The sequence below is a fragment of the Megachile rotundata genome, chromosome 4, assembly GCF_050947335.1.
Source record: "Megachile rotundata isolate GNS110a chromosome 4, iyMegRotu1, whole genome shotgun sequence".
In the NCBI taxonomy this organism is placed as follows: Eukaryota; Metazoa; Arthropoda; class Insecta; order Hymenoptera; family Megachilidae; genus Megachile; species Megachile rotundata.
In genome coordinates, this window is record NC_134986.1 from 1427972 (window position 1) to 1452163 (window position 24192).

A 24192-nucleotide genomic window follows, 5' to 3' on the forward strand; every position below is an offset into this window, starting at 1 on the left:
AAGGGCTTTCAACAACATCGGTGGCGCAGCGGTTATGGCGTCTGACTCATAAACCGCTGCATACTTTTTTTGACGCGGGTTCGATCCCACCCGACCTTACATTTTTTTGTCTTTTTTTTTTTTCTTTAAATTGTTAATTTTTTTAATTCTAATTATAGAACAATGAGTGTTACTTATTTAAAAACATTTCTAACGCACTTTAGAAATATTTCAAGGTTTGCTTTTTTTTTAACTTGAAAAACTTTGACAACTTTAAATTCATATAAAAATAATTGTGGAACATTTTGATTATATATCTTAATTGTGCTACAAGTTTATAAATTTTCAGTTGAGTGCATATATCAGTACAATTTTTAAATACTTTTTAATTTTTAAATTAAATTTAATTTATTTTGTCGTTAGTAAAAGAGCAATAATATTCTAATCGTATCCTAATTTTATATAATTATTCTCTACATAGGAAAATGAAATAGTTTGATATTCAGTTTATAGAAAAAAAATAAAAATTTTTTAAAAATTGTTTTAGCCTTTAAATCGTCAAAAATGCTTATCTTAAATATTGTTTTACATTTAAAAGGGACCTTTTTTCAAAGTTTTGCCGTAAATTGGGCAATGAATATTACCGGAAGTTTCACTATGTTATTTATTTATTTATGAAAATACTTAATTTGATTATTTCGGTACTTATAATCTTGAAAAAAATGCGCTATTCATATATGTATGTTGAAATGAACCGATTTAAACAGACTGTATGTTCGATGCTGCACACGAAAATTGCCCTAGGCGAGGGCGCGCATTATTGGGTAGAATTACATTAAACAAACGGTCCATACATCGGCCAGTTCCTCTTTATCAATGTTTTTTTTTTCAAGCCAAAAGCTACGCGGATAGATCACTTCGATAAATATTAAACAATTAAAATTTATTTTAGTATAAGTAATTTATTTATAATTTGTTTAACAACAATAAATTTGTACAATGGTTTTTTGTAATCTATAACAATTTAAAACTAATATAATAAAAGTAGTTGTAAACTTAAAATAATTGTTTTATTATACAAACACTTTTCAACTGTTCTGTAACAATATGTCGTCTCTAGGAATAATATTATCTTTCTTATAAAAATAGTTTTTACTTTCTAAAAAAATAAATAAAGTTTTTATCTCGAAAATATGTGCCATTAATATCGTCCATAAAAAATTTGTTGTATCTAAGAGCATCTGTTTAGCTAAATAAAATCAGTCCTTCTCTGAAAACATTTAAAATCCATTTAGAATTATATTAGATATTGTAACTAAACTTTTATTTGTATAATAGTCGTGTTTTTTGTTCAGCAAAAAAAATAATTAATATATAATTGTAAGAATGTAGTAATATAATTACAGCTGTATATTAAAGGAAATTCTATCATGCAAGAAGACACCGCAACCTCCGAAACACCGATTTCATTTGAACTACCTACAGTCATAGAGTATAGTCGAAGTTATTATGTATTTTGCTAAACCATACCAACTCTCTAAAGGAAGAAAGAAATTTATGTTTAATTTTATATTTATTAAACTAAAGAGAGATCGAGACCCGCAAAACATCTTTTCTTATTTTTTTATACCCCGAATTGTTTTGCTGTAACTAATCAAAAAAAAATTTGAACATTTACAAACATTTTCTACAGAATAAAAAGAAATTTATTTTTAAAAAATTTCGAACAGTTAAATACAAATTACAAAAACTTTTAACGTAATTACTCCCTTATTTTATAGTTACATATTATGGTTTTGCAAAATTTTTACCTTTAGTGTTCTCTATAAGTATGCAAAGTTTGTGCAAAATCGATTTGCCAACTATCGCGATATCTGCTTGCTAGCCTTTTTTCAATTTATTTACCCTCATGCAATACTTACTGCTTGTGATTTTATGTACAAACTGGCATTAACTGTACAATTTATGTATTTTTTCTCGCTTTAGAAGATTTTGGTTGAATTTTTGATGCTGTTAAACTATCTTCTTCTGCAGATGGATCTATGTGGGTGAAGACAAAATTTTTCGTGTTTAAAGATGGTAAAGTTGTTTCCTTTTGTCTAGCTAATGCAGCCAAACGTGCCAATGATTGTTCTCCTTTTGCAAGAAACGAGCGTTTCTGAAGAACACTCTAAAAATTCAAAACGTGTTATTCATTAAATGTCATATAATTATACAACATTCAATTAACTTATACTTTAAATAACTTACATGTATCACGCGCGAACCTCCTTCTAATTTTGTATTGTTCAACATTTCTGCCACAGTATGGGGTATCCTCGATTTCATTTTGTAATCATGATCTATTAATGTATTTTCTGTATCAGTTACATTAATTTTTCTTTTCTTTAAAATCTTCATTCCAAATTTAAATACTTCACTTTTATTTAAATCTTCTTCAATTTCTGCATCTATAGTCCCCTGCAAACAACTTATGAGAAATAAAAAAATACATATACGAAATATACTTTCAGTTTCATTCAAATTTGTTTTACCACTTTTTCTGCTAAGAATTTTTCTCTTTCATGTTTTATTTTACGCCAATTGGCTTCTTCTTCATCATCCGATATATCTACCCAACCGTCTTTGTCTTGTAATATTGGAGAATCATCGTTGTTGTCTTGCTTATCTGAAATAAAATAATTTACAATTATTTTAATTACTGATATCATTGCAACTGATATTGATATCAATTAATACAAAAAAAGTAATAAACAATAAATAAGCGATATATTAAAGAAGCATTCTAATTTTAAGGTTTGAAAATGGCGGTTATTTTTTATATTTTAAAAACAAGAATCTTCCAAGAAATATCTTGAATGTTACAGTCTTATCATGTGGAGATTAACGCTAGTTAATAATATAATAATAATACTAACACCGTTTTTTTCTGCCACTGGCACATTTAATGACAAATTACACAAATTATAGAAATCGTATATAAGTAACATGATGTACTCATCTTCATTGCTAATCATTATAAAACGACCATTAAAAAAAGAGGGTTGAAATATCGACTGTAGATAAATATAAGCTAACTGAAGATCTATTGTAGATGCGTACACATAGACCAGCTACTATCAATTAGTGATAAATACATTTTCAATATAAAAATCTAATACCTAAACTTTAAACGTAATGTTGTTGAAACATCCTTTTGAGATGTAGGTACGAACAAAAAAACTAACCAACCAATCAGTATGCAGTTTTACCTCTTGTCGGTAATCGATGCATTTTTCTTATTAAAAATGTCATATTTAACACTGAAAAATTAACGAAAATACATTGAATTTCGATATTTACTTTTCAATGCCAGCCACTTTTTTAATTTTTCATTTCCACGTTTGAATTCAATGTAATATATAACGGCACGTATAATGATTTCTTTTATATGAAATGAATCTACCAATTAGAATCATCTGACCTAACAAGGAATCACTTTTCAGAAATGGCAACTTTATTTTAAAATACTATACTAAATAAAAGATAAACTTCGAAAGTACCCCATGAAGAAATTAAATTCCTGTTCATTATAAGCACGAAGAATAACAATTTTAAATGTGGTTAAAGTTTTCGGCCTTAGAGTTAGAATGTCCCTTTGATAACAAAATTTTTAAATTAGTCTTATCATACCTATGTTTCTCCATTTAAATTTTCGTTCTCGTGTACTTTCACTGAATAAATCTCCATCTTCAAAAAGTAATTCTTTGAGCATTCTTACTTCCTTCTGATCTTCATGCAGTATTTGTTTCACATGCAGTTGCTCTAATTGATCTTTTACTTTTGATTCATCGATTTCTTCATCATCTGCTTCTTCTAATTCCAGTTTGTCCAATTCTTCTTCATCCTCATCAGCAGATACGTCACAATCACTTTCGCTGAGTTCAGCTTCTTCTTCCAAAAATTTAGTTGCATATTGCTTTATGTTTTTTTTCGAAACAACAACTTCGTTTTCCTCCGAATCATAATCTATATATTTATCTTGATCGGCATCTTCTTTTTCTACTTCATCACTGGACTCTGCACAACTCCTTTCACTTTCATCATCAGACAAATCTAATTTTTTCACTTTTTTCTTTGATCGATTATTTATTTCGTCTTCTGCAATATCTTCTTCATCAGAAGATACAATCTTTAACTTATTCCAAGATGCTATATCTTTGCTAAATTGCTGTTTTTCAGTATATATATCTTTCGCGCGTTGAGACTCTTTTTCAGAAGATATTTGACAACTTTGTGATATCTCGCCTAAAAATTCATTTGTTGATTGTTTAAGATCATTTACTTGAGAACTAAATGTTCCTGAACATAAATCTAACAATTGTGATTCGGTTACACTAGGTTCCTTTGATAAATTGAGTTTATTTTGAGTTAATTCTTCATCTAACAGTTTCGTTTGATCAACAAACAATTTTCTTTGTGGTAATGCTTGTTTCTTATCAAACAATTGTTGAGATGATTCCTGAGATAGTGTATATCCGTTTAATATGAGATCAATTTTTCTAATAGGCGACTGTTTTTTAATTTCAGGTGATTCTTCTTCTGATTCTATATGCTCATTTAATGCTGTCAATTGGGTCACGGGAGAAACGAAGTCAAAGTAGTTTGTTTTAATTTGTGGCGTTTGACATTTTAAATCATTTTCCATGTGACCTTGAGAAACCTGAATGTCACTTTCATCATCACAAGACTGTACATTGTCATTAGCATCCATGTTAAATATATCTGTTTTTATTATTTGAGAAAAGGAAGCCTTTTTGTTTTCATTCGTTGTATTTTCAATACTTTCGGTATTTGAAGATCTGGAATCATCTTCTAAAGATTCCACGATTCGTTTAAATGTTTTACATTTTAAACCTTCATCATTACTGTCACAAATATTATTAGCTTCATCTTTTTCATCTTCTGACTGTTCCAATATTTCATCCTCATTTTCTTCTTCATCTTCTACTTCATCGCTATCGCTTATCTCATCAGTACTAACGTCAGCTTCATCGTCTATATAAGCACTTTTCTTTTTCTTCTTCTCTTTCTTTATACATACATCATTTTCTTCTAATTCATCTTCATCAGATCTATCAGATTCTATACTTGGCGAACATGGATCATTTAAATGTTCTTCTTCAATTATAGACTCATCCCATTCTATTTCTTGTTCTTTCATTTCTTGCTCTCTTTGTTTCCATTCCTCGTCACGTTTAAGTGCCATTTTATGTTTCAATTCCTCCTTTAAACGTACCAATTTAGCTCCAGGGTTTTTTAATTTAGGATCTTCATTCGCTACAGTTGATACTTTATATGGAAGTGTTTCTTTAACAACTGATACTCCATTTGGAGATTCTATTATATGAGTTGCTGTAACATTAGATGTGTCATTGATGTATTTCTTGTTTTTAGAATGCTTATTCATAAATCGTTCAATCAAAGCACTTATTCCATCTTTATTTGTCTTAACATCATCTGATAAATCAATCATTGTACCTGGAGTTCCTTTTAATTTAGGTTTTAAATTTTTTAAATTCAATAAACTTTTCTTTTCATTAATATTTGGTGAATCATTGAACTTGGGCGGTGGTAAACCATATTCATTGTATTCATCCAATTCGTTTACATTTAATCCCAAAGATTGCTTTACAAGATTGGCATAATCGTTATTAATTTTTGGTACAGAAGGTTCTAAAGATTCGATTGAAGCTTCAATATTAGTTTTTTCATTGTCACTGCATGTATTCTGTTTTTTGCTTTCATTTTCCACGATTTCAGTAACATCTTTTGATAATAAAGCAGAATTTATTTCATCATTCTCAAATTTTTCAAATGACTGTACCATTTCTAATTTCGACATTTCATTTATATTTTCTGCGTCAATAGCATCACAATGAACCTCTACTATCATTGAATCATTTACACTTTGTATTCCATTGTCCTCTATTACTTTGTTATCTTCATTTTCTTTTGTTTCAATTGAAGTTTCGTGTAGTTCTTGTGTTTTTTGCACTTCATTAGCAGTATCTTGTTCTCTAGTATTGTTTACAAGTAAGTTGTTACCAGTAAACAATTTACGTGATATATTGTTATTTTTAAATTCTTGCTTAGATTCTAAATTTTCTTTATCTGATGAATGACTTTCTACAATTTCATCTTCTGAATCTGAAGATTTATAGAATATTTCTGCTTCCTTTTCTTTCTCTTTTAGAACTTCACTATTTAACAAATAAATTACAAAATGCATTAATTCATATTATATCTAACTACATTTATTACCAATATATTTAATTTATAATATTACTTACTCAACAATAGCAGAAGACATTTTTAATTTAGCTGCCATTGTAGGTGCTTTTGGAAGTACTGTCATTATTTTTTTTCTGCTTAGAAAGTCTTGTAATGATCGTTGCTTTGGTCTATGATAAGGTAAAGAAACTTCTGTTTCTCTTATTAAACGTTGAGTTTCAATTTGTATTTGTTTCATGGCTTCCATTTTAGAGGCTCTTAATGAAACCTGTAATAAAAAGTATCTTTATTTATAATACATATTATAAAAATCATATATAAGATTTTAAATAAAATTTCTTAATAACTCACCTTTTTCATTTTAGATTTAGAATTTTTTTCATCTTGTTTCTTAACTTTCTTATTTCTTATAGGACTTGGATCCTTCTTATGATTATCTTTCTCTTCATCTGTTTCCGAGTCCAAGTCTATTAAACTTTGAAACCTATTTTGTATCTATAAAAATCAATAGAAATAATTATTTTAATAACTACATTGCTTATATACAATCTAAACTTACTACCTACATCATTTGAAATTTTTTTCTTGGGTGATATTACTTCTTCATTATCATTATCATTAATAATATCAGTATTCTTTTTCTTATTTAAACGTATTTTACATTTATTATTTTGATTAGAATTAAACATTTCATCCTCTGAACTGTCATAAATAGCTTTCGTACTTTTTGATTTAGAAATAAACATGTTTTCATCTTCTGAATCACTATCTACTATTGTCGAAAGCTTTGTGTGAATACCATTTTCTTTAATAATCTCTTGTTTATCTTTACTTTCCAACAATTTATCGGACGTATTAGTTTCAATTTCATCATCTGAATGATTTTTAGATTCTGAGGATTTGTAAATATCCTGCTCTGTAATTTGATCTGATTTCTCCATGGAATTTGTTCCTTTCAACTCTGATTGTACATGCTCATTATCCACTTCGTTTGCATTATTTAAATCATAATTATCCATTTTCCTTAAATTTAATCTCCTTTTGTCTTGATAAAATATTAATTTATGGTCGCACTTTTTTCTATATATATAAATCAAATTGCAACAAAAACAAATTTCAAATTCTAAAACTAATAACTTACAATACTGTATGCATCACTATTTTTAAGGCCATGAAAATTAAAATTAACACTGAATTGTTGATAATTTTTACACGATTATCAACTTAAAATAAAATTTATATTGTATATAAAATTGATATTTATAGAAAAATCTAACTACATCACATAACATATTAATTATTAAATGATCCCATGTATGTAAGTATTTAATAACAACTTTGGCGCGAAAGTGATTGAAGATTACATTTGCCTTTCAACTATTGGCAAATTCAAACTCCACCAGATGTCGCTGTTATCGCAATTGTAAATTATACCAAACTACTTACGTGATTAGTGAAGTAATGAAATTCACTAGATCGAACGGTGTGAAGTTAGTCGAATGTTCTCTGTCTACTTACTGGGGTTTTGCTTAGGAGAGACAAGGACGGTAAATAGGATGTTACGAGAAAACACGCATTCTCCCATCCCAAACGACTCTGCGAAGAAGTAATATTTCGACATGATTTCTTTTGCATACTACTCTCAGAGGTTTAATCTAGGTCGCTCTCGGGGCCGATTTTGGAAAAATGGGACGTGAAAAATTTTCTTCTATAAGAAATGTCAGTTTTCAGTGCATAAAATTGTTTTGGACAAAATTGCAAAATCGGCTCCGAGAGCGACCTACATTAACCTTCCGACAATAGTATGCAAAAGAAATCATGTCGAAATATTACTTTTTCGCAGAGGCGTTTGGGATGGGAGAATGCGATACATCCGAGCCGTTTGAATAACAACATGGCCGCTGGCATATCGCGCGGCTTGGTGCTGACTGGGTTCAGGACTGGCTATACGTACATACATATGGCACCCCAGAGGGTACCGCTGAAAGGGCCCACCATTAAAAAATAGTTTGCATCAAAACTAATAGCAATCGTATCATGATATTTTCTTTTCAAATGTATCATGTGCAAACACAAAATATTAATTCCAGAAATAATATATAATAAATTAGTTATGTTTTATGTTTTTTTAACAATTTTCCCGATCTTTTCTACGATATATAATTATTTCCTTTTGAACGAATAGGAAATTATAACGAACAAATAATGAAATTAACACACTAATAAGTTAACGAAGTGATATCATAAAAATAATAGTAAAAAATAAAGAGCAATCTTTATGGAGCGCCAATCTACGACAAAGTTTGAAAATCATATATGACACTCGGTTACATCTTGCTCTTCATTCACTTTTCTATCGATTATTGCGAAGTGAGCACGTTTAAAATATTTTACTTCTTTATTTTATTCTTTCGTGGCCATAGCCGATACAGAACTGTCGTCAACGATACAATTCATCCTGATGACACACTCATTCTTTACTGCGAAGAAACGTCTCATTGGAAGGGGAATTGCATTTGTACACAACACATGAACAGTCATAACCTGCCTCACTATTTCGATTTTTATTTTCATAATACGTAATTAATATTGTACGTGATTAGGATCTCTATTACATGTATTAAATATTATTGTACATGTATGCTATTAATTGCAGATGTTTTATATCTTGTAAATAACAATTATTTAAAAACACTGAATTTATTTTAATATTATTACTGTTAAATAATCAGGATCGGAAAAAATCAAAAACTAATAACACACTTCCAATTACAAATTAATTATTTAACGTTAAACACAAAGAATACACATATTAACTATAAGATTAATTAATAATGCCGGGATAACTTTCTCATACACCAATTTACACTGCGCGCGTTTTCATTTTACGAACAAGGAGAAGGAAGTGCATTTTTCAATTATTTTTTTTATGCATTTCTAACGAAATGCATTGCTCGCACTGCAAGATGACGCCACATGCTATATTTATTTATAATTTCACAATTACAAAAGAAAAAAAATGAAAAACGTAACATGAAAAGAAACCACCTTCAGTGGGATCGAACCTATGACAAACAGGATGTACAGATTACGAGGCAAGACTCCTCACCTCTCAGCCAATTGTTTACTTGGAAAAGTGTCTTACGTTCCGACACATAACGGACTACGACGTAAAATGTTACGCGTACATCGATGACTTTACTCCAATAAGATATTGCAAGTACATATAACTGAAATTACATCGTGTTTGGTCTCATTTTAATCAGGAAAATGTCACGAATATGATGAAACAAGTTGTATACGAAATAGATCAAAAATAAAAAAGTTAGCAATGCATAAGCATTGCAAACAATTGAACAGACTTTTGATCTTTGCCGACTGCCACGACCGCAGTGTCTCTTTCTTCTTCAAAGTTTCATTCACGAAAAACCAAAAATAAAGAATTTTGATTTTTGAATGCAAAAGAGAACATGCACGAGTCTTTCTTGTTTGCCGACCGATTCAACATTCTATTTGTCTTTCTTTTCCATTTGCCGATCTCTTTCGCGTTAAAAATTTTAATCACCCGAAACACATTACATATTTCCTATACCTGACCTTTGAATATTTTTCTCTTGCAGGAATAGTATTAAAGCAATCACATAAATTATTTTTGTATATAACATTCTTTTATCATTAAGTCTGTATCTATTTTACAAAATATGTAGAGTTATGGCAATTATTACAAACAGTGCATTTGATTAAAAAAGTCTTTTTATTACGCATATGCTTTATTTATAAATTTTTGTCTCTTCTCTTTTTAATACAACTAACTATTTTGTCTCGTAGTAGTAATCGATTCTTGTCTTATATCTGCGTTATTTCTTCCGAGGAACGTGCAGCGGTAACGCGCGAAATGTGTATACATCTTACATTTCATGCGATACGGTATCTTCTTCGAATCAGTTTAGCATATATAATTTCAGACTAAATAATAAACAAATTATTCATAAATACTGCGCCGAACGTCCATCGCAGCCAAATTTTGAATCAGTTGTACGTGAAAAAATGACTAATTTGCTGAAAAAACAAACTAACAACCATAAACGATTATTAAAAATATATTCTTTTATTTCCATAAAATTGCAAAAAAAAATTACATGTGCATACATCCGCATATAAAAATTTTTTAAAAATCGATGCCGCGGGCGCCCGCCGACCTTGCTACGGCACCATCGTTTCGCCGCGCGTGCCAGAGAACGAATTTTGCCTCGCCTCGTGAAAAGAAAGATACGTTGGAGAGACAAGGATCTATCTATCCTTGTCTATAGCTTCCCAGTTCGCCACCAGAGGTCCCCATTATCGTATTTTGGCTTTCTTGAAAATCATGGCATTACGCATAAAACTAAAACTTTGGTGTTTCCACCGTAAGAGCGCTCACCTCAACCCGACTCTAACCCGATTTGAACCCTCGGTGGAAACTCGGTCCATGTACGTTCACGTTACACTACCTAATTACGAGTCTAATGTCTTTCTGCGGACTGTTTCCACCTTCATGACCATGCACATGGTGCAACAAAATAAAAAATCGATAGGAACCAGTGGTGATATCAGAGAAGAACATGATAAAAAAATACGCTGGATATATATTTTTGGTATCATATTGTTACAAGAGCACATGCGCATCGTCATAGATTGCAGACAGCGCAGAAAGAACGGAAATTCATCATCTAGAAATACCACTCTCTTGTGGAACAGAAAATACATTACTATATAGATAGTCTTGGAAAAGTCAATAAAGTTACCTTACAAGATCTTTCATATTCTTGGTTACCAACTCTTGGTCGATAGATCAAATTGTCGACGTATTTTTGTGACAGTAGTGACTGTGAAGAGTCACGCTCAACAAAGTCGTTCTGTTTGTAGGTTGTTTAAATAATTTGTAGTACGTTTTTTAATACTGACAAATTTTAATTATTTTCGAAGTTATCTTTCAAGGTTTTTTGTTTTTTTTTTCAGATATGGTTACGATGGGCGAACCCCTCACTTTAGCAAATGGTACTTTTTTATATATAACCATTTTAATAAAATTATACAGTACTCTTTTTAATCATAAATTATATGTTAAAAAATATTAATAAGATAACACAATTATTACTTAGCAGTTTCGAAATAATCAATAAAAATGTTAAAAAATGTAAACTATTACGAAATTAGTTTTAAGGATGGATAAAATATACTATTTTCATTATTTGCAGATGTTAAGAGATCCATTGAATTACTAGACAAATTACAGAAAGGTAATTGATTAAATATTTTAATTTCAGTAATACATTTTATATGGCAAAATTATTATTTTAAATATTATGATAAAAGTTTCTTCTTTATGTAGATTTTCATAGTTTTCTTGGTTTGATTACTTATATGGAAATTAAGTACAGTATTTGTATCTAAATTTGATACTTATATATTTAAATTTTATTCCAGGTGGAGAAATACCTGCAACAAAATTAGCTGCCTTACAAAAAGTTTTACAAAGTGATTTCCTCAGTGCTGTACGTGAAGTATATGAACATGTATATGAAACTGTAGATATTCAGGTATTGTGTAATTAAATAAATGCATATATTGCATTAGCTTCATTAACGAATTATTAATATTAATAAATTTAAGGGTTCTCAAGATGTTCGTGCATCTGCCACTGCGAAAGCAACAGTTGCTGCTTTTGCAGCCAGTGAAGGACATGCACATCCACGGGTAGTAGAATTACCAAAAACTGAGGAAGGCCTTGGTTTTAATGTGATGGGAGGCAAGGAACAGAACTCACCCATATATATTTCACGAATTATCCCTGGGGGAGTTGCTGATCGACATGGTGGTTTGAAACGTGGTGATCAGCTTCTTTCAGTGAATGGAGTTGTTAGTTTTAATTTTGTATACTTTATTTAAATTTTATTTTGTTGTTATATTTACATAAATTTTTTGTAGTGTGTTGAAGGAGAAAATCATGAGAAAGCTGTAGAATTGTTAAAGCAGGCACAAAATTCTGTGAAATTAGTTGTGCGATATACTCCACGTGTTTTGGAAGAGATGGAATTACGATTTGATAAACAAAGAGCAGCACGAAGGCGTCAACACATGCAATAAAAACTAAAAATATTTATTTCATTGTATTTTTATCAGTGATCTTATCGCACGTATATTAATACTATTTTCATTTCTATTTTCCTTTTCATTATTCGTAATAACAAAAAACTTCAATTAAATAAAGAAATTCATGAGACTTAAGCTTTTTTTAATTTTATTGCTATTGCAATTGTTACTGCTTTTTATGTTTTAAAAGATATGTATGGATGTTATACAATTTTAAGAAATAAAGTTACCTAATAATACAATTTATTTTTTTATTTGTTAAAGAATTTAAACAACTTTTTTAGCGTATTATATGCAGATAAAAAATTAATCAATTTTTTTATAATTTTCATTTTCAAAAAAAAACTTGATTGCAAATATATGCATTCTCGAATAACTTTATTATCTATCTAAAATTGGACTTTGTATACGTATCCTTTTTCCTATAGACCTCTCTGTTTATAAAGATTATACATAAACTGCGCTTTTGACCGAAAAACTGTTAAAATTGAGAAAGAAAGCAGACTTCTATTCCTAATTTGACTTTGTCTAACTGTTCAGTTTGAAGTTTACATCTCCCTCTTCTTTCTTGTTGTATAAATATACTATGATGATCACTTTTTTCCATTACTCATCATTAAAAAGAACAAGATGCTTTTTCTATAGGGAACATTAAATTTGTGACATCTAGGTATAATATATCACAAATATATAGAAATATATTTGCATACTTCATTCTATGAAAGTGATCTTTCTCGATAGTTGACAAGTTTGCGTTTTGATGGACATGACATAATCTGATTGTACTACAATTTTTACTTCGTCAATCATGTATGTGATGGACTAGATGCATGACTGTACGAAAACAGATAAATACATATACAGGAAATATACACGATAAAGATACATATAACCTCTATGTCTTTTTAATTGAATCTGTAAATCACAATTTAATCAATTTCATTCAATCCCTAATAATGAAATTAACACTCCATCACCTTTTTTATTATTAACGATTTATAAAACTTTTTTCCCACTGGGTATATATGCTCAGCGTTACAGAAGTCGCAAAGGCGTTTTCGCATTGGTCTCAGTCTCAGTCGCCTCAGTTATAAAGCGCATTCGTACCAGTTAGCGCTGACATGCGTAGGGCAAATGAAAAGTGATTGGTAATAATTACGCTTTTTCGATAACGAAGTATAGAATAAAAAGTGAATATAAATGTTTGCACTGACTGTGCATATATAAATATGTGTATATAGATAAAATATGCACATTCATTGTGTTTTAGTGAAACTCAGTGAACTTTAGACTACTTTTAATTTTGCTTGTTTAACGGGAAAGGCAGTATTGATATAAAACTTTTTATTAACAAAAAGATTGTAGTTAAAAATTTATTTTAAATCTAACACAATGAAGGGACCAGCAGAATTACGTTTTGATGGCAAAGTAGTTATAGTAACTGGAGCTGGAGCTGGTATGTAATACTTATTTTGTTCTCATATGAACTTATTGTTATACGAAATTTTCACTGTTTTAATTTTTACAGGTCTGGGCCGAGCATATGCATTACTCTTTGCTTCAAGAGGAGCTAGTGTTGTGGTAAATGATTTAGGTGGAGGAAGACATGGCGATGGAAGTAATACCAAGATTGCAGATGAAGTTGTCAAAGAAATTAAAAAAAATGGTACTATATTTTAAACATTTTTAATCGAGTATTAATGTTTAATTACACGTTTTGTAATTAAACTCTATTTTGCTACTTATAGATTTTCCTGTTTTTGAATATTTATGATGATGCATAATTTTTATATAATAATGACCGGGCACATTTAATTAACATATGAAGTGCATTACTGCAGGGTATCAAAGTTCATTCATTTTATAAATCTATTTCAGTAATTGATAACATCTTATAATCATAAATATCTTGTCACTATAAACTAAGTTTATTATTAAGGCATTTAAAACTTTGTTAATATTTCCAATAAAACTATTTATTTACTACTTATTTAATATAAATATTATCATATGTTTTAAAAACAAAATAATTTATACATGTTTACACTGTAAGGGATGTATTATAAGTATTTACTACAATCAGGAATATACTTTATGTTCATTTTATAATTTTATAACTATTTTATTTATGTGCAATATTATGTAATATGTTTATAAAACATTTTTTATAAAACAGTAAATTATTTGTTTACAATTCGAAATGATGTTTTAGGTGGGAAAGCAGTTGCAAATTATGACTCAGTACTTGAAGGTGCAAAAATTGTTAAAACAGCTATTGATGCATTTGGGCGAGTAGATGTACTTGTTAACAATGCTGGAATTTTAAGAGATAAATCGTTTGCTAAAATGTCAGAGACAGATTGGGGTGTGTATAATATATCAATAAAATACTTTTTAGTTATTATTCTCCAAATGTAAAAGATATCATTATTTATAATTTATTACAGATTTAGTACAAAATGTACATCTAAAAGGTGCTTTTAAAACCACTCAAGCTGCTTGGCCATATTTTTCTAAACAAAATTATGGTCGAATAATAATGACAGCAAGTAATAGTGGATTATATGGAAACTTTGGTCAGGCCAATTACAGTTCAGCAAAAATGGGTCTTATTGGTTTGTCTAATACATTATCTATTGAAGGCAGGAAGAGAAACATACATACTAATGTAATAATTCCAACTGCTGCTTCTCGTTTAACGGAAGACATTTTGCCATCAGGTTAGAATCATAGTTATATTGTTAAATAAATATTGATAATTCCTCCAACATATATCCTGTTACCTGAAAATATTCACTGATTAGACAAGGATAGCAATCTTTAATGCTAATCAATTGTTACATTATTAACATGCTGTTGACCTTTGACACATAAGATAAGCTATTATACAAGTGTGCTTTGATAGAGGCACTAAACATGCTATATATGCTAAATAGTTTTTAAACTTTTGAAGTTTCTCTTTGATATTTGATATATTAACTACATACTAGTTTTATCCACTTTTTATAGATTTCTTTCAACATCTAAAACCTGAATTAATAGCACCAGTAGTAGTTTGGCTGTGCCATGAGAAATGTACAGAAAATGGTTCAATTATTGAGTCTGCACTAGGTTGGGCTGGAAAATGTAAGTATGAAAAATATAGTAAAATGGATAAGAACGCATATTGTATTTTTTATTTATTGATATTGTTTTCTTAGGTCATGTGATTCGCTCATCAGGATCTACCCTGAGGCACAATTTATCGAGTGATGTAACTCCAGAAGACGTTGAAGAAAGATGGGAAACTATTACTGACATGTCATCTGCTAAACATTTTAATTCTATTCAAGTACATAACTGATTATGATTAAAATAATTTCGTTGTATAAAAATGTATTATATTATTACATTTCACAGGAGGTAACGGGACAGTTTATGACTAACATTGAAGAAATGAGTTCTGAAAATTCTATATCTAAGGTAACTATTGTTTTGTAATTTAAAATTGTATATTACTGTTTTTTACAATGAATGTTTGTTTCTTAGAACGACAATGTTTTTAAGCACACTTATAATCACCAGGATACTATATTATACGCTTTAGGAGGTATTTTGCAATTATTATAATTATTTTTATAAAATCTGTTATATAAAATTAATATATTAGAATCAAACTTTTCATTTTAGTTGGTGCTACCGTTCAAGAACTATCTGATTACCGTTATTTGTACGAAAATGATAGTAATTTTGTTGTATTACCTACATTTTATGTTCTACATGCTCCAATACACTGTATGACTTCTCCGATGCTGGAAAACAGTTTACCAAATTTTCAAATAGATCCAACAAAAGTAATATACTGGTCATTTACATTTTTAACTACTTTTTAAAATAATTCATTTATAGATTTATTATAATTTTAGATATTGCACGGGGAACAATATATTGAAGTCTACAAACAATTGCCGACAGAGGCTACAGTGGAAACGCATTTTAAGGTTGTGGACATACTTGATAAGGATAAGGGAGCTGTAATTGTGATACGCCGTATGAGAACATAATATCATTTTCTTGAACTATACATTCAAATGTAAAATGCAATAAAAATTTGATAATTTATTTTACAGACGAAACATTTGATACTGCCACTGGTGATAAATTAGCTATGGGACAAATGGCAGCATATATAATAGGTGCAGGCGGTTTTCAAGGAAAACGAACATCTTCAGAGAGTATACCAGTTATTAATCCTCCAAATCGAAAGCCTGATACATCTGTTACGCAACAGACTAGCTATGATCAAGTAAATAGCAATAATCCTTTCTTTCACAATACTTTGGAATTATTAGAACAAAATGTTGTTTGAAGAATCTTCCTTTAAATCTGCCATGGCATTAAATTTTCAAAAATAAGATATGACTTTATATTATCTGAAAAATACGTTCACTAATTACTAAATATTAAATTGAGTATTCATTGTTTGGTTTATAGGCTGCCTTATACAGATTAAGTGGAGATGCAAATCCTCTACATATTGATACAAATATAGCTGCAATGGCTGGTTACAAAAGACCTATTCTACATGGACTATGCTCTCTTGGATTTTCTGTTCGTCACGTTCTTCAAACATATGCAGATGGCGACCCAAGTTTATTCAAATCCGTAAAGGTACATTTATGCATAGTCATTTATTTTACTCTTCGCCTTGTAAAATCCAGTCACACTTGTGATGTACATTACAATTCAAATGTGACAAGCCTAAATTGTATTGCATCATGCTTGAGTTTTAAGTTTCATATTATATAATAATAATAATAATAAGAAGAATATATATGTATATACATGTAGCAACATTTGTATGTAAGTACAAGTTGTTTCGGTATAGATTCAGTAAAGTTTTTCGATATAAACAACAAAATTATCCTCAGCATCAAGGAGTAAACCCTTTGAGATAAAGCTGTGTACAGACGAATGCACCGCAACTGCAACGCGGCATTACAAGGTGTGTGCATTGTTTCGGTTTTATCACGAACACATGCCGCACATGGAACGAACCAAAAATTTCGAACCATAGATGCGCAACATAACGAAACTGTGCTTATATCTATTGATGTAGTAGTAATCTCGGTTTACAATGAGTTAGAAGAGGCAAGAAAAAGAAGGAAACGCGATAAATCCGAAAAAACTATTCGCGCTGTGGCAACAAACCCCTTTCTGTTTGCGAAAAAGAACGACAGAAACTAATTCGCTGTGTGGCATTGCAGTATCACCGCGCGACACGTTTGCTCCTTGCCGCATGGCTGTCTTGTACCCAGCTTAACGTGATCTGGATTCAGGAATATCCATAAGAAAGTATCAATGCAGATGTAAACGTTTTTATTTTTTATTTTTCTGTTATAAAACTTTTACTAACATATTTAACATTTTCTTGATTAAAATAAGCAAACACGATATAATTTGGAAAATATTTACTTGTAATAACTTATATAAGCAAAACACTTGGAATTACAAATAAATATGTTTCGAATTTGGTATCATTTTAATCAGGAAAATATCAAAAATATCTTAGTAAAAGTTTCATAAGAAAAAACTAATAAATATAAATGTTTTATTCTTGCATTAGGATTGTCCACCCGATATGTTACTGTTTGTTCACATTCGGTCGTTCAAACGTTTCTTTCGCCCGCTGTCCATTCCTATGTTTGGCAAACACGAGTGAATATTCGAATAAACGAAGTTCGAACTCGAAAAATTCGTTTATATCTAAACATTATTGTAGTACAGTTAGATACAGATTGCTTAAAACGATAGCCGTGAATTTCTTCATGAAAAAATAATTCGAATGTATAAAGTTTGGAAATCTTCGTAAAAAAAATTATTTGCGGCAAACAAGATGATAACAATTCATTCCAAAGTTGGTTGTCTTATTTATATCGAAAAACACTGAATATGTATGTATTATCCTAAAAGTTACTTTTAATATTGTGTGTAATTGTTTCGATTATATTCACGTATTAACAATATTTTACAAGTATAATTACTGAATATTGCTTAGCAATGTTGTTCTTAAACAAAGAGGTATTATTGTATTTGAATTAATGTAAATTTTAATCGATTTAATTGCAGGTTCGTTTTGCGAAACCAGTTTATCCCGGGCAAGCATTGCGAACCGATATGTGGCAAGAAGGAAATCGAATTCATTTTCAAACATACACAGCAGAGAATAATGTACCAGTTTTAACAGGTAAATATATGAGTATTTACAAATATTAAATTTTGAATTCATGAAAATTTTAAATGCAATACAAAGTATAGTACGCTAACAAATTTAAACACAAACCTAAATACAGTGGATTCCGAATAATTGGCGTAGAAATTATTTGAAACAAATACTAAGGAATAGAAACAAAAATTATTTTTATTTTTACTTCGCTTATATCGAACATACAATTTACCTTTGTACAGTTTACCTTTGAAAATACAGTAAAGTTTGTTACAACGATTTAAGTTGTAGATACTTATCGAACATAGAAAAGGACAGCATGAATGAGAGAAAAAGGATTCAATAGTTAGAATCATTAAAAGCAGATAAGGTAACACGTATGAGTCGTGATTCATGTGCATAAGCGAGACAGAAAACGCAAGTGAGATAAAAAACGTGGCACGACGTGGCATTGACATCTTCTTACAACAGTTCTGGCAATAGCTTTTTGTTTATCAGCGTAAAAATGTTTTATTCGTATCAATCTGAGTTCCAATGTGCAATAAACATATTTACTTAGTTTTGTTTCAGTTAGTTAACAATTTTATTTATTGAAATTTGCTTTATTGAGAAAATTTTTATAATTGGGACAAATTAATGCGGTGTCAATAGTCTTAATTAATCAGAATCTACTTGAGATACAATTATAATGTTTTAAACTGTGGCTAATTGAAAAGTACTTTTGCATCCTTTTATATGTAGGTGGTTATGTCGATTTAAAAGATATCAAATCCAAACAAACAACAATGCCTTCACTAAATATTTCCTCTGACGATAATAATCTTGAAAGTGATGCAGTGTTTACTACAATTGCTGAATTTATAAAAAAGTATCCAGAAGAAGTAAAGAAAATCAATGGAATCTTTCTTTACAATATTTTAGTAAAAGGAAAGCCACAAGCAACATGGAGTAAGTACACCTGTATCTTGATTTATATTAAATTAAAATATAATTTACTATTTGCTTTTTATATATCTTAAAGCTTTGGATTTGAAAAAAGCTGAAATATATAGAGGAGAACCAAAATCGGGTAAACCCGATGCAACGCTTACCCTTGAAGATACGGACATGATTCAAATAGTATATAATTTTTTACATTAATCAACTTCTATATGCTTAAAATGTATGTTTCTACTATATTCATTACTTTTTTTGCAGGCTTTAGGAAAATTAAATCCACAAATGGCATTCATACAAAAAAAATTAAAAATTACAGGCAATATCATGCTTACACAAAAACTAAAATCACTTATGGAAGCTGGTAAATCGAAACTGTAATATTATACATTGTTAATTTGTTATATTAATATGTATATTTATTCATTTTTGTTATTCAGTATTTTTATACTTTTGTATATTTTTAATATTGTGTTGGTGGATTAGGTGAAGGTGGGAATAAAATGTATATACTATATTATAAATATTAGAATACCGTTTTTAAATACAGTACTTCCTTGAAAGTTTATTGCTATTCTCACTAACTTTTAGAATTGGTTTTATGGAGTGAATTAATATTGTGTCAAAAATAGATAAATGCATAATGTAACATACAAGACCATACTACATCTATAGTATTTTATTATTGGTGCATTCTTAATTTCATGAAAAGTAAGTGTAAAAAAAAGAACGTAAATATATTAAAATGGCCTCATTATATAAGAGCGAGTATATAATATCTCGCGCTTTGTACTTTTTAATTTACATAATTTTAACTTTAATTATAAATCAAAATATTACGATTTTTTTTTATTGGCTTCTTAGTCAGAATTACTTTCCACTTTTTTTTTAAGTCTTTGTTTTATTAAATTTATGAAATATGAATCAGTATTGTTTTCAAAGCAGTGTTTGGTTCTAATTGATTTCTGCAAAAGGTTTTTAGTATACTTTCCCTTCTTGTTAATGCTGGTTTGAACTTTAGATATTGCTTTAGACTGTACATCTTTTTCTGAATTACTTTTCGTATTGCTTATGAAGTCTGAATGTTCTGTCTGTGAAGATGAGTTATTCTCAAAAAATGATTTTCCATTATCATGTAAAATATAATTTTCTAGTGATGTAATTTCATCTGTATCAAATATTTCTTCTTTTTTATCATTTTTTTCATTAACGGATTGTATTTCATCTACAATGAATTCTGTGCTATGTGCTATAGCTATATTTTCATCAGAAGTATCTAAATGTATAGTATCTTTATTAGCAACTCTTCCTCCATGCAAAAATGCAGACATATTTTTTCGTCTCCACATTTTTGAAGTTCTAGGAATAAACTGTTTACATTTTCCCTCAAACAAAAATTCTTTTGTATCAATATTCTTAATTTCTCCTTTTAAAAACTGCAAATACTTCTTTAGAGAGGTAAAAAAGTGTAATTTGTCAGACATTCTCGGAAAATTTGCACAACGAGCACTGCTTGATGGAGTGACCCAAAGTGCAGTATCTCCAATACATTCTGGTTGTAATCCAAAATTGAAATCAGCTGTTTTATTAGCAAAGATTTTATATATACATTTGCCATTAAAAACAGCGATCGTTGGTTTATAAATGTACAGTTTTTCTTTTATCACCTCTGAACCTTTTTCAATTTCTAAACGTTTTAAATCAGCAGATGATCTTGTAGCCCGTTCTACTATATTTGTTAAGCCAATTCCATACTCAAGAAGTTTGTAATCTTCTTCATAAGTTAGGCATCGAGGTGTTAATTTTGATTCATATAAAAGTTTATAAAAGTGATTACCTGGACCTGCATAATATCTACCACGATGTGCGGCCATTAAACTCGGATTTATTCCAACAAAAACCATGTCTAAGTTCATTTCCAAATAATCTGGCAAAGTAAATTTTTGAACTTCTTCCTCTGACAATCCATCAAATCGATCAATTTTCTTTTTTGATTTGTCAAACTTTTCTAAGGGTGTCTTCTTCTTCAACTTATTTAAAGTAAGAGAACTCATTGTTCTGCGTAAAATTATTAACATATTAAGAATCAGTTACTGTTATCGCAAAAAATAACATTCATATTTCCTTAACTATTTCAAAGCACTATTATTTATGTAGCATCCCGACGTCCTTGAATATTCCCGCTATTTTGAATTTGATCATGCTAATGAACTGTAAACTATCTCGAATGACAAATACATTTCATTTAGTGAGATTAACGTATTACTAGAAGACGAATTTTTGTTTATGATTGCGCAGGTTTGTTCTGATTGGTTATACATTCTCCATAATTTAAAACAACTTGCAAGAGTTTGAGACTTCCAATAGGTAATAAAATTTTCGTATCTTGAAATCCTCACTTTTGCGTGTTCTTTAAAATGTATATTTACGCACGTTATATAACTTAGGCTTAAGAAAAAACACGCTGATTTCTCTAAATACAAAATATATTTCCTTCTACTTCTATTGACAACTACTGAATTAGTTTCCTGTGAATCGCGTTCCCTCAAACTGGATCCGTGACTGTCTATCACTATAGGTTTGATGCCAATTTTACAAAAGTAAAGTTAATACGAATCTTATTCAGGTTCCAAGCCCAAGAGTGCTACTACAAAAACAATGTCACTATTACCATCTAGCGGCAAGCAATGCTATTAGGAAAATACAAAATTACATTTTCTACGATCTTAATAATACTGAAATAATGTCATTACAATGCACTAAAAGCGTTAGAAATGTAAATAAAAAAAATGAATTTCATTCTCAAGTTTACAATCAACATAAAAACTAATGCACGCATCCTTCGTTGACATAAATAGATCGTGTATATTCCATTTTGTACTTATATTTTACTCGTGCGCTCTCACATATTTTATAATACCTTGCAAGGCATGAACCTTTGAATAATTAAGAGTACATAGTGTTTTACGTGAGAATATTAAACGTAACTTAAAGTAAGTGCATCCATTAGTGAAATTTCTGGGTAGCAGATTTTGATGATAATCTATACCATGTTAATTAAAAACAATAAATGATGGAACAAAGAGAGCACGAATAATAAATTAAAATAAATATTCATTAAAAGGTTGATAATACTTAATACTTCCTGTTTTTGTAGAAAATATGATAATTGACTTCAACATATGGCTTCTTCTTTTACACGAAAAAGGAAAAAAGAAAAGAGAATTGTAGTTGTACTTTCAAATAGAGTGTTCGAAGTAATAATTCATTTAAAGTAAAATTCTTAAAGAATAAAAGTAAGATTGAAATCCTAAAATCAAAAGTAACGTATTATGATAATTTATTTAAAATATAACTCTAAAAACAAGGACTATAATTAAAAAAATGTAGGGAAAAAAATCAAATAGCAATTCATAATAGTAAAAAGACCTTAAATGACTACTCTATGAAACATAACTAAATCATAGACTACTACACCATAAATATATTAATATATCTGTATATTTATATACAATCACATGTCTTAATACACTACCCAGCGCTATGGCACACGAAGAACCACATAAAAACGTATTAATACATACATCCCCGTATATATGCATAAACACGCAACCAAATATAAACTTTGATTTAGAGACTTGCACTAATAAACTAGGTAACATAGAGATAAATACACAAGCAATTAATTGAATTCTTGACACTAATACGTGATAAAAATGTAGATTTGTCCCTAAAAGCTCTGACAAAATTAATTACATGTACCCTTCTTCGCAGACATAGTTAAGAATATTTGTTAATTACTGTGTTAAAATTAATTTTTTTATAATTTTCAATTTTTCAATTATTTATTTATCAAATTATTGTTATATCTATTAAAGTTTATCATTTCTATCATTTTCACGCGTACATATCTTATAAATTATCTATTAAGTATTATATTAAAATTTAATTTATTATAATACTTACTTCGCAATTACTTATTATTGCATTATTGAATTATTGTGACATCTACTACATTCTTTTCTTTTTTCAACTTTCAGACGTGGATCATGAAATTTTTATTAATTATTGTTATATCTATTGAAATTTATTATTTTTATTAACTTTTATATTTATGTACTTTTATGTGATATTAGGAGACAATTATAAATTGTAAATTCATTTTAGCGATAATTTTAATTATTTGAATAAATAATCTTTAAATTAATATCTCATTATAATTTTTTGAAATTATTACATTTACTTTCTCTGAAACAGCGCAATATTTGCATATTTGAGTTTTACTGAATGCATTCAATTGATGAATACAAAATGTTAATCCTTTTTATTGTTTTAAGTAACAAATGTGGATCAGTATTTTCATATTTAATGGCAACCACTAAGATAAGAATAATTTTCTGAGGAATTCAGAAGGATTGAGGTTTTCAAAATATTTTCTATTTTTTAAATTAATTATTTTGCAACGAATGGTAAATTTTTGTTGCAAAATGGGTTAAAATTCCGTAAACTTTTAGGCACCAAATTGGCTTAAATTTTAGAAATAGATTCTTTTTTAATAAATACGCGAGTAGGATATCTAATAACTCTAAAAAAAATGTTACCATATGAATGCCACTCCCTGCTTTATCGTAATATCTGCATCTACTGGTATCTACAATTTCTGTAAA

General features: G+C 29.1%; 4 protein-coding genes and 1 long non-coding RNA gene across 21 annotated transcripts; 2 read left to right on the plus strand and 3 right to left on the minus strand.

Annotated features, from left to right (window-relative positions):
• Window positions 1-921: 921 nt before the first annotated feature.
• LOC100875012 (uncharacterized) lies at window positions 922-8953 on the minus strand. 8 transcript variants are annotated; one of them, XM_076531154.1, is made up of 10 exons: window positions 8647-8950; window positions 7699-7780; window positions 6819-7297; window positions 6604-6747; window positions 6312-6520; window positions 3652-6221; window positions 2514-2647; window positions 2230-2439; window positions 1902-2149; window positions 922-1249 (listed from the first exon to the last, which is right to left on the minus strand). In XM_076531154.1, exons 3-9 carry the CDS (start codon window positions 7269-7271, stop codon window positions 1943-1945), a joined length of 3927 nt encoding a protein of 1308 aa, XP_076387269.1. In that variant the 5' UTR covers window positions 7272-7297; window positions 7699-7780; window positions 8647-8950; the 3' UTR covers window positions 922-1249; window positions 1902-1942. The 8 variants fall into 8 exon arrangements, with proteins under 8 accessions (XP_076387269.1, XP_076387268.1, XP_076387267.1 ...); XM_076531153.1 differs by having other exon boundaries at window positions 6819-7332; XM_076531152.1 differs by having other exon boundaries at window positions 6819-7332; window positions 8207-8950.
• A 1048-nt stretch (window positions 8954-10001) lies between these two features.
• Window positions 10002-10812, minus strand: LOC143264340 (uncharacterized). 2 transcript variants are annotated; one of them, XR_013038051.1, is made up of 3 exons: window positions 10673-10812; window positions 10402-10608; window positions 10002-10324 (listed from the first exon to the last, which is right to left on the minus strand). It is a non-coding gene; the product is annotated as an uncharacterized LOC143264340 (long non-coding RNA). The 2 variants fall into 2 exon arrangements; XR_013038050.1 differs by lacking the exon at window positions 10002-10324 and having other exon boundaries at window positions 10337-10608.
• veli (L27 and PDZ_signaling domain-containing protein veli) lies at window positions 10702-12519 on the plus strand. Of its 8 annotated transcripts, none has more exons than XM_076531165.1 (6): window positions 10702-10722; window positions 11251-11289; window positions 11490-11531; window positions 11719-11831; window positions 11905-12150; window positions 12220-12519. In XM_076531165.1, exons 2-6 carry the CDS (start codon window positions 11253-11255, stop codon window positions 12376-12378), a joined length of 597 nt encoding a protein of 198 aa, XP_076387280.1. In that variant the 5' UTR covers window positions 10702-10722; window positions 11251-11252; the 3' UTR covers window positions 12379-12519. The 8 variants fall into 8 exon arrangements, with proteins under 8 accessions (XP_076387280.1, XP_012147713.1, XP_012147714.1 ...); XM_012292323.2 differs by lacking the exon at window positions 10702-10722 and adding an exon at window positions 11020-11153; XM_012292324.2 differs by lacking the exon at window positions 10702-10722 and adding an exon at window positions 11023-11153 and having other exon boundaries at window positions 11230-11289.
• A 902-nt stretch (window positions 12520-13421) lies between these two features.
• Mfe2 (peroxisomal multifunctional enzyme type 2) lies at window positions 13422-20049 on the plus strand. Of its 2 annotated transcripts, XM_003706285.3 has the most exons (16): window positions 13433-13840; window positions 13913-14050; window positions 14597-14749; window positions 14832-15104; window positions 15394-15510; window positions 15585-15715; window positions 15784-15846; window positions 15913-15973; window positions 16054-16217; window positions 16290-16413; window positions 16494-16669; window positions 16858-17034; window positions 18493-18610; window positions 19331-19537; window positions 19611-19708; window positions 19787-20049. In XM_003706285.3, exons 1-16 carry the CDS (start codon window positions 13777-13779, stop codon window positions 19904-19906), a joined length of 2184 nt encoding a protein of 727 aa, XP_003706333.1. In that variant the 5' UTR covers window positions 13433-13776; the 3' UTR covers window positions 19907-20049. The 2 variants fall into 2 exon arrangements, with proteins under 2 accessions (XP_012147704.1, XP_003706333.1); XM_012292314.2 differs by lacking the exons at window positions 19331-19537; window positions 19611-19708; window positions 19787-20049 and adding an exon at window positions 18875-19005 and having other exon boundaries at window positions 13422-13840.
• Window positions 18767-22424, minus strand: LOC100874901 (G/T mismatch-specific thymine DNA glycosylase). The gene is made up of 2 exons (XM_076531159.1): window positions 21656-22424; window positions 18767-21583 (listed from the first exon to the last, which is right to left on the minus strand). Exon 2 carries the CDS (start codon window positions 21577-21579, stop codon window positions 20386-20388), a length of 1194 nt encoding a protein of 397 aa, XP_076387274.1. The 5' UTR covers window positions 21580-21583; window positions 21656-22424; the 3' UTR covers window positions 18767-20385.
• Between the last annotated feature and the right edge of the window lie 1768 nt (window positions 22425-24192).

Coding starts and splice junctions, on each gene's coding strand:
- LOC100875012 (XM_076531154.1), bottom strand. CDS start 7,271: ATGGATAATTATGATTTAAATAATGCAAACGAAGTGGATAATGAGCAT. Junction 6,521..6,603: donor CTAAATCTAAAATGAAAAAG/GTGAGTTATTAA, acceptor TTTTTATTACAG/GTTTCATTAAGAGCCTCTAA. Junction 6,222..6,311: donor ATGTCTTCTGCTATTGTTGA/GTAAGTAATATT, acceptor TTTGTTAAATAG/TGAAGTTCTAAAAGAGAAAG.
- Mfe2 (XM_003706285.3), top strand. CDS start 13,777: ATGAAGGGACCAGCAGAATTACGTTTTGATGGCAAAGTAGTTATAGTA. Junction 17,035..18,492: donor GTTTATTCAAATCCGTAAAG/GTACATTTATGC, acceptor ATTTAATTGCAG/GTTCGTTTTGCGAAACCAGT. Junction 19,709..19,786: donor ATACGGACATGATTCAAATA/GTATATAATTTT, acceptor CTTTTTTTGCAG/GCTTTAGGAAAATTAAATCC.
- veli (XM_076531165.1), top strand. CDS start 11,253: ATGGTTACGATGGGCGAACCCCTCACTTTAGCAAATG. Junction 11,290..11,489: donor ACCCCTCACTTTAGCAAATG/GTACTTTTTTAT, acceptor CATTATTTGCAG/ATGTTAAGAGATCCATTGAA. Junction 12,151..12,219: donor TTCTTTCAGTGAATGGAGTT/GTTAGTTTTAAT, acceptor AATTTTTTGTAG/TGTGTTGAAGGAGAAAATCA.
- LOC100874901 (XM_076531159.1), bottom strand. CDS start 21,579: ATGAGTTCTCTTACTTTAAATAAGTTGAAGAAGAAGACACCCTTAGAA.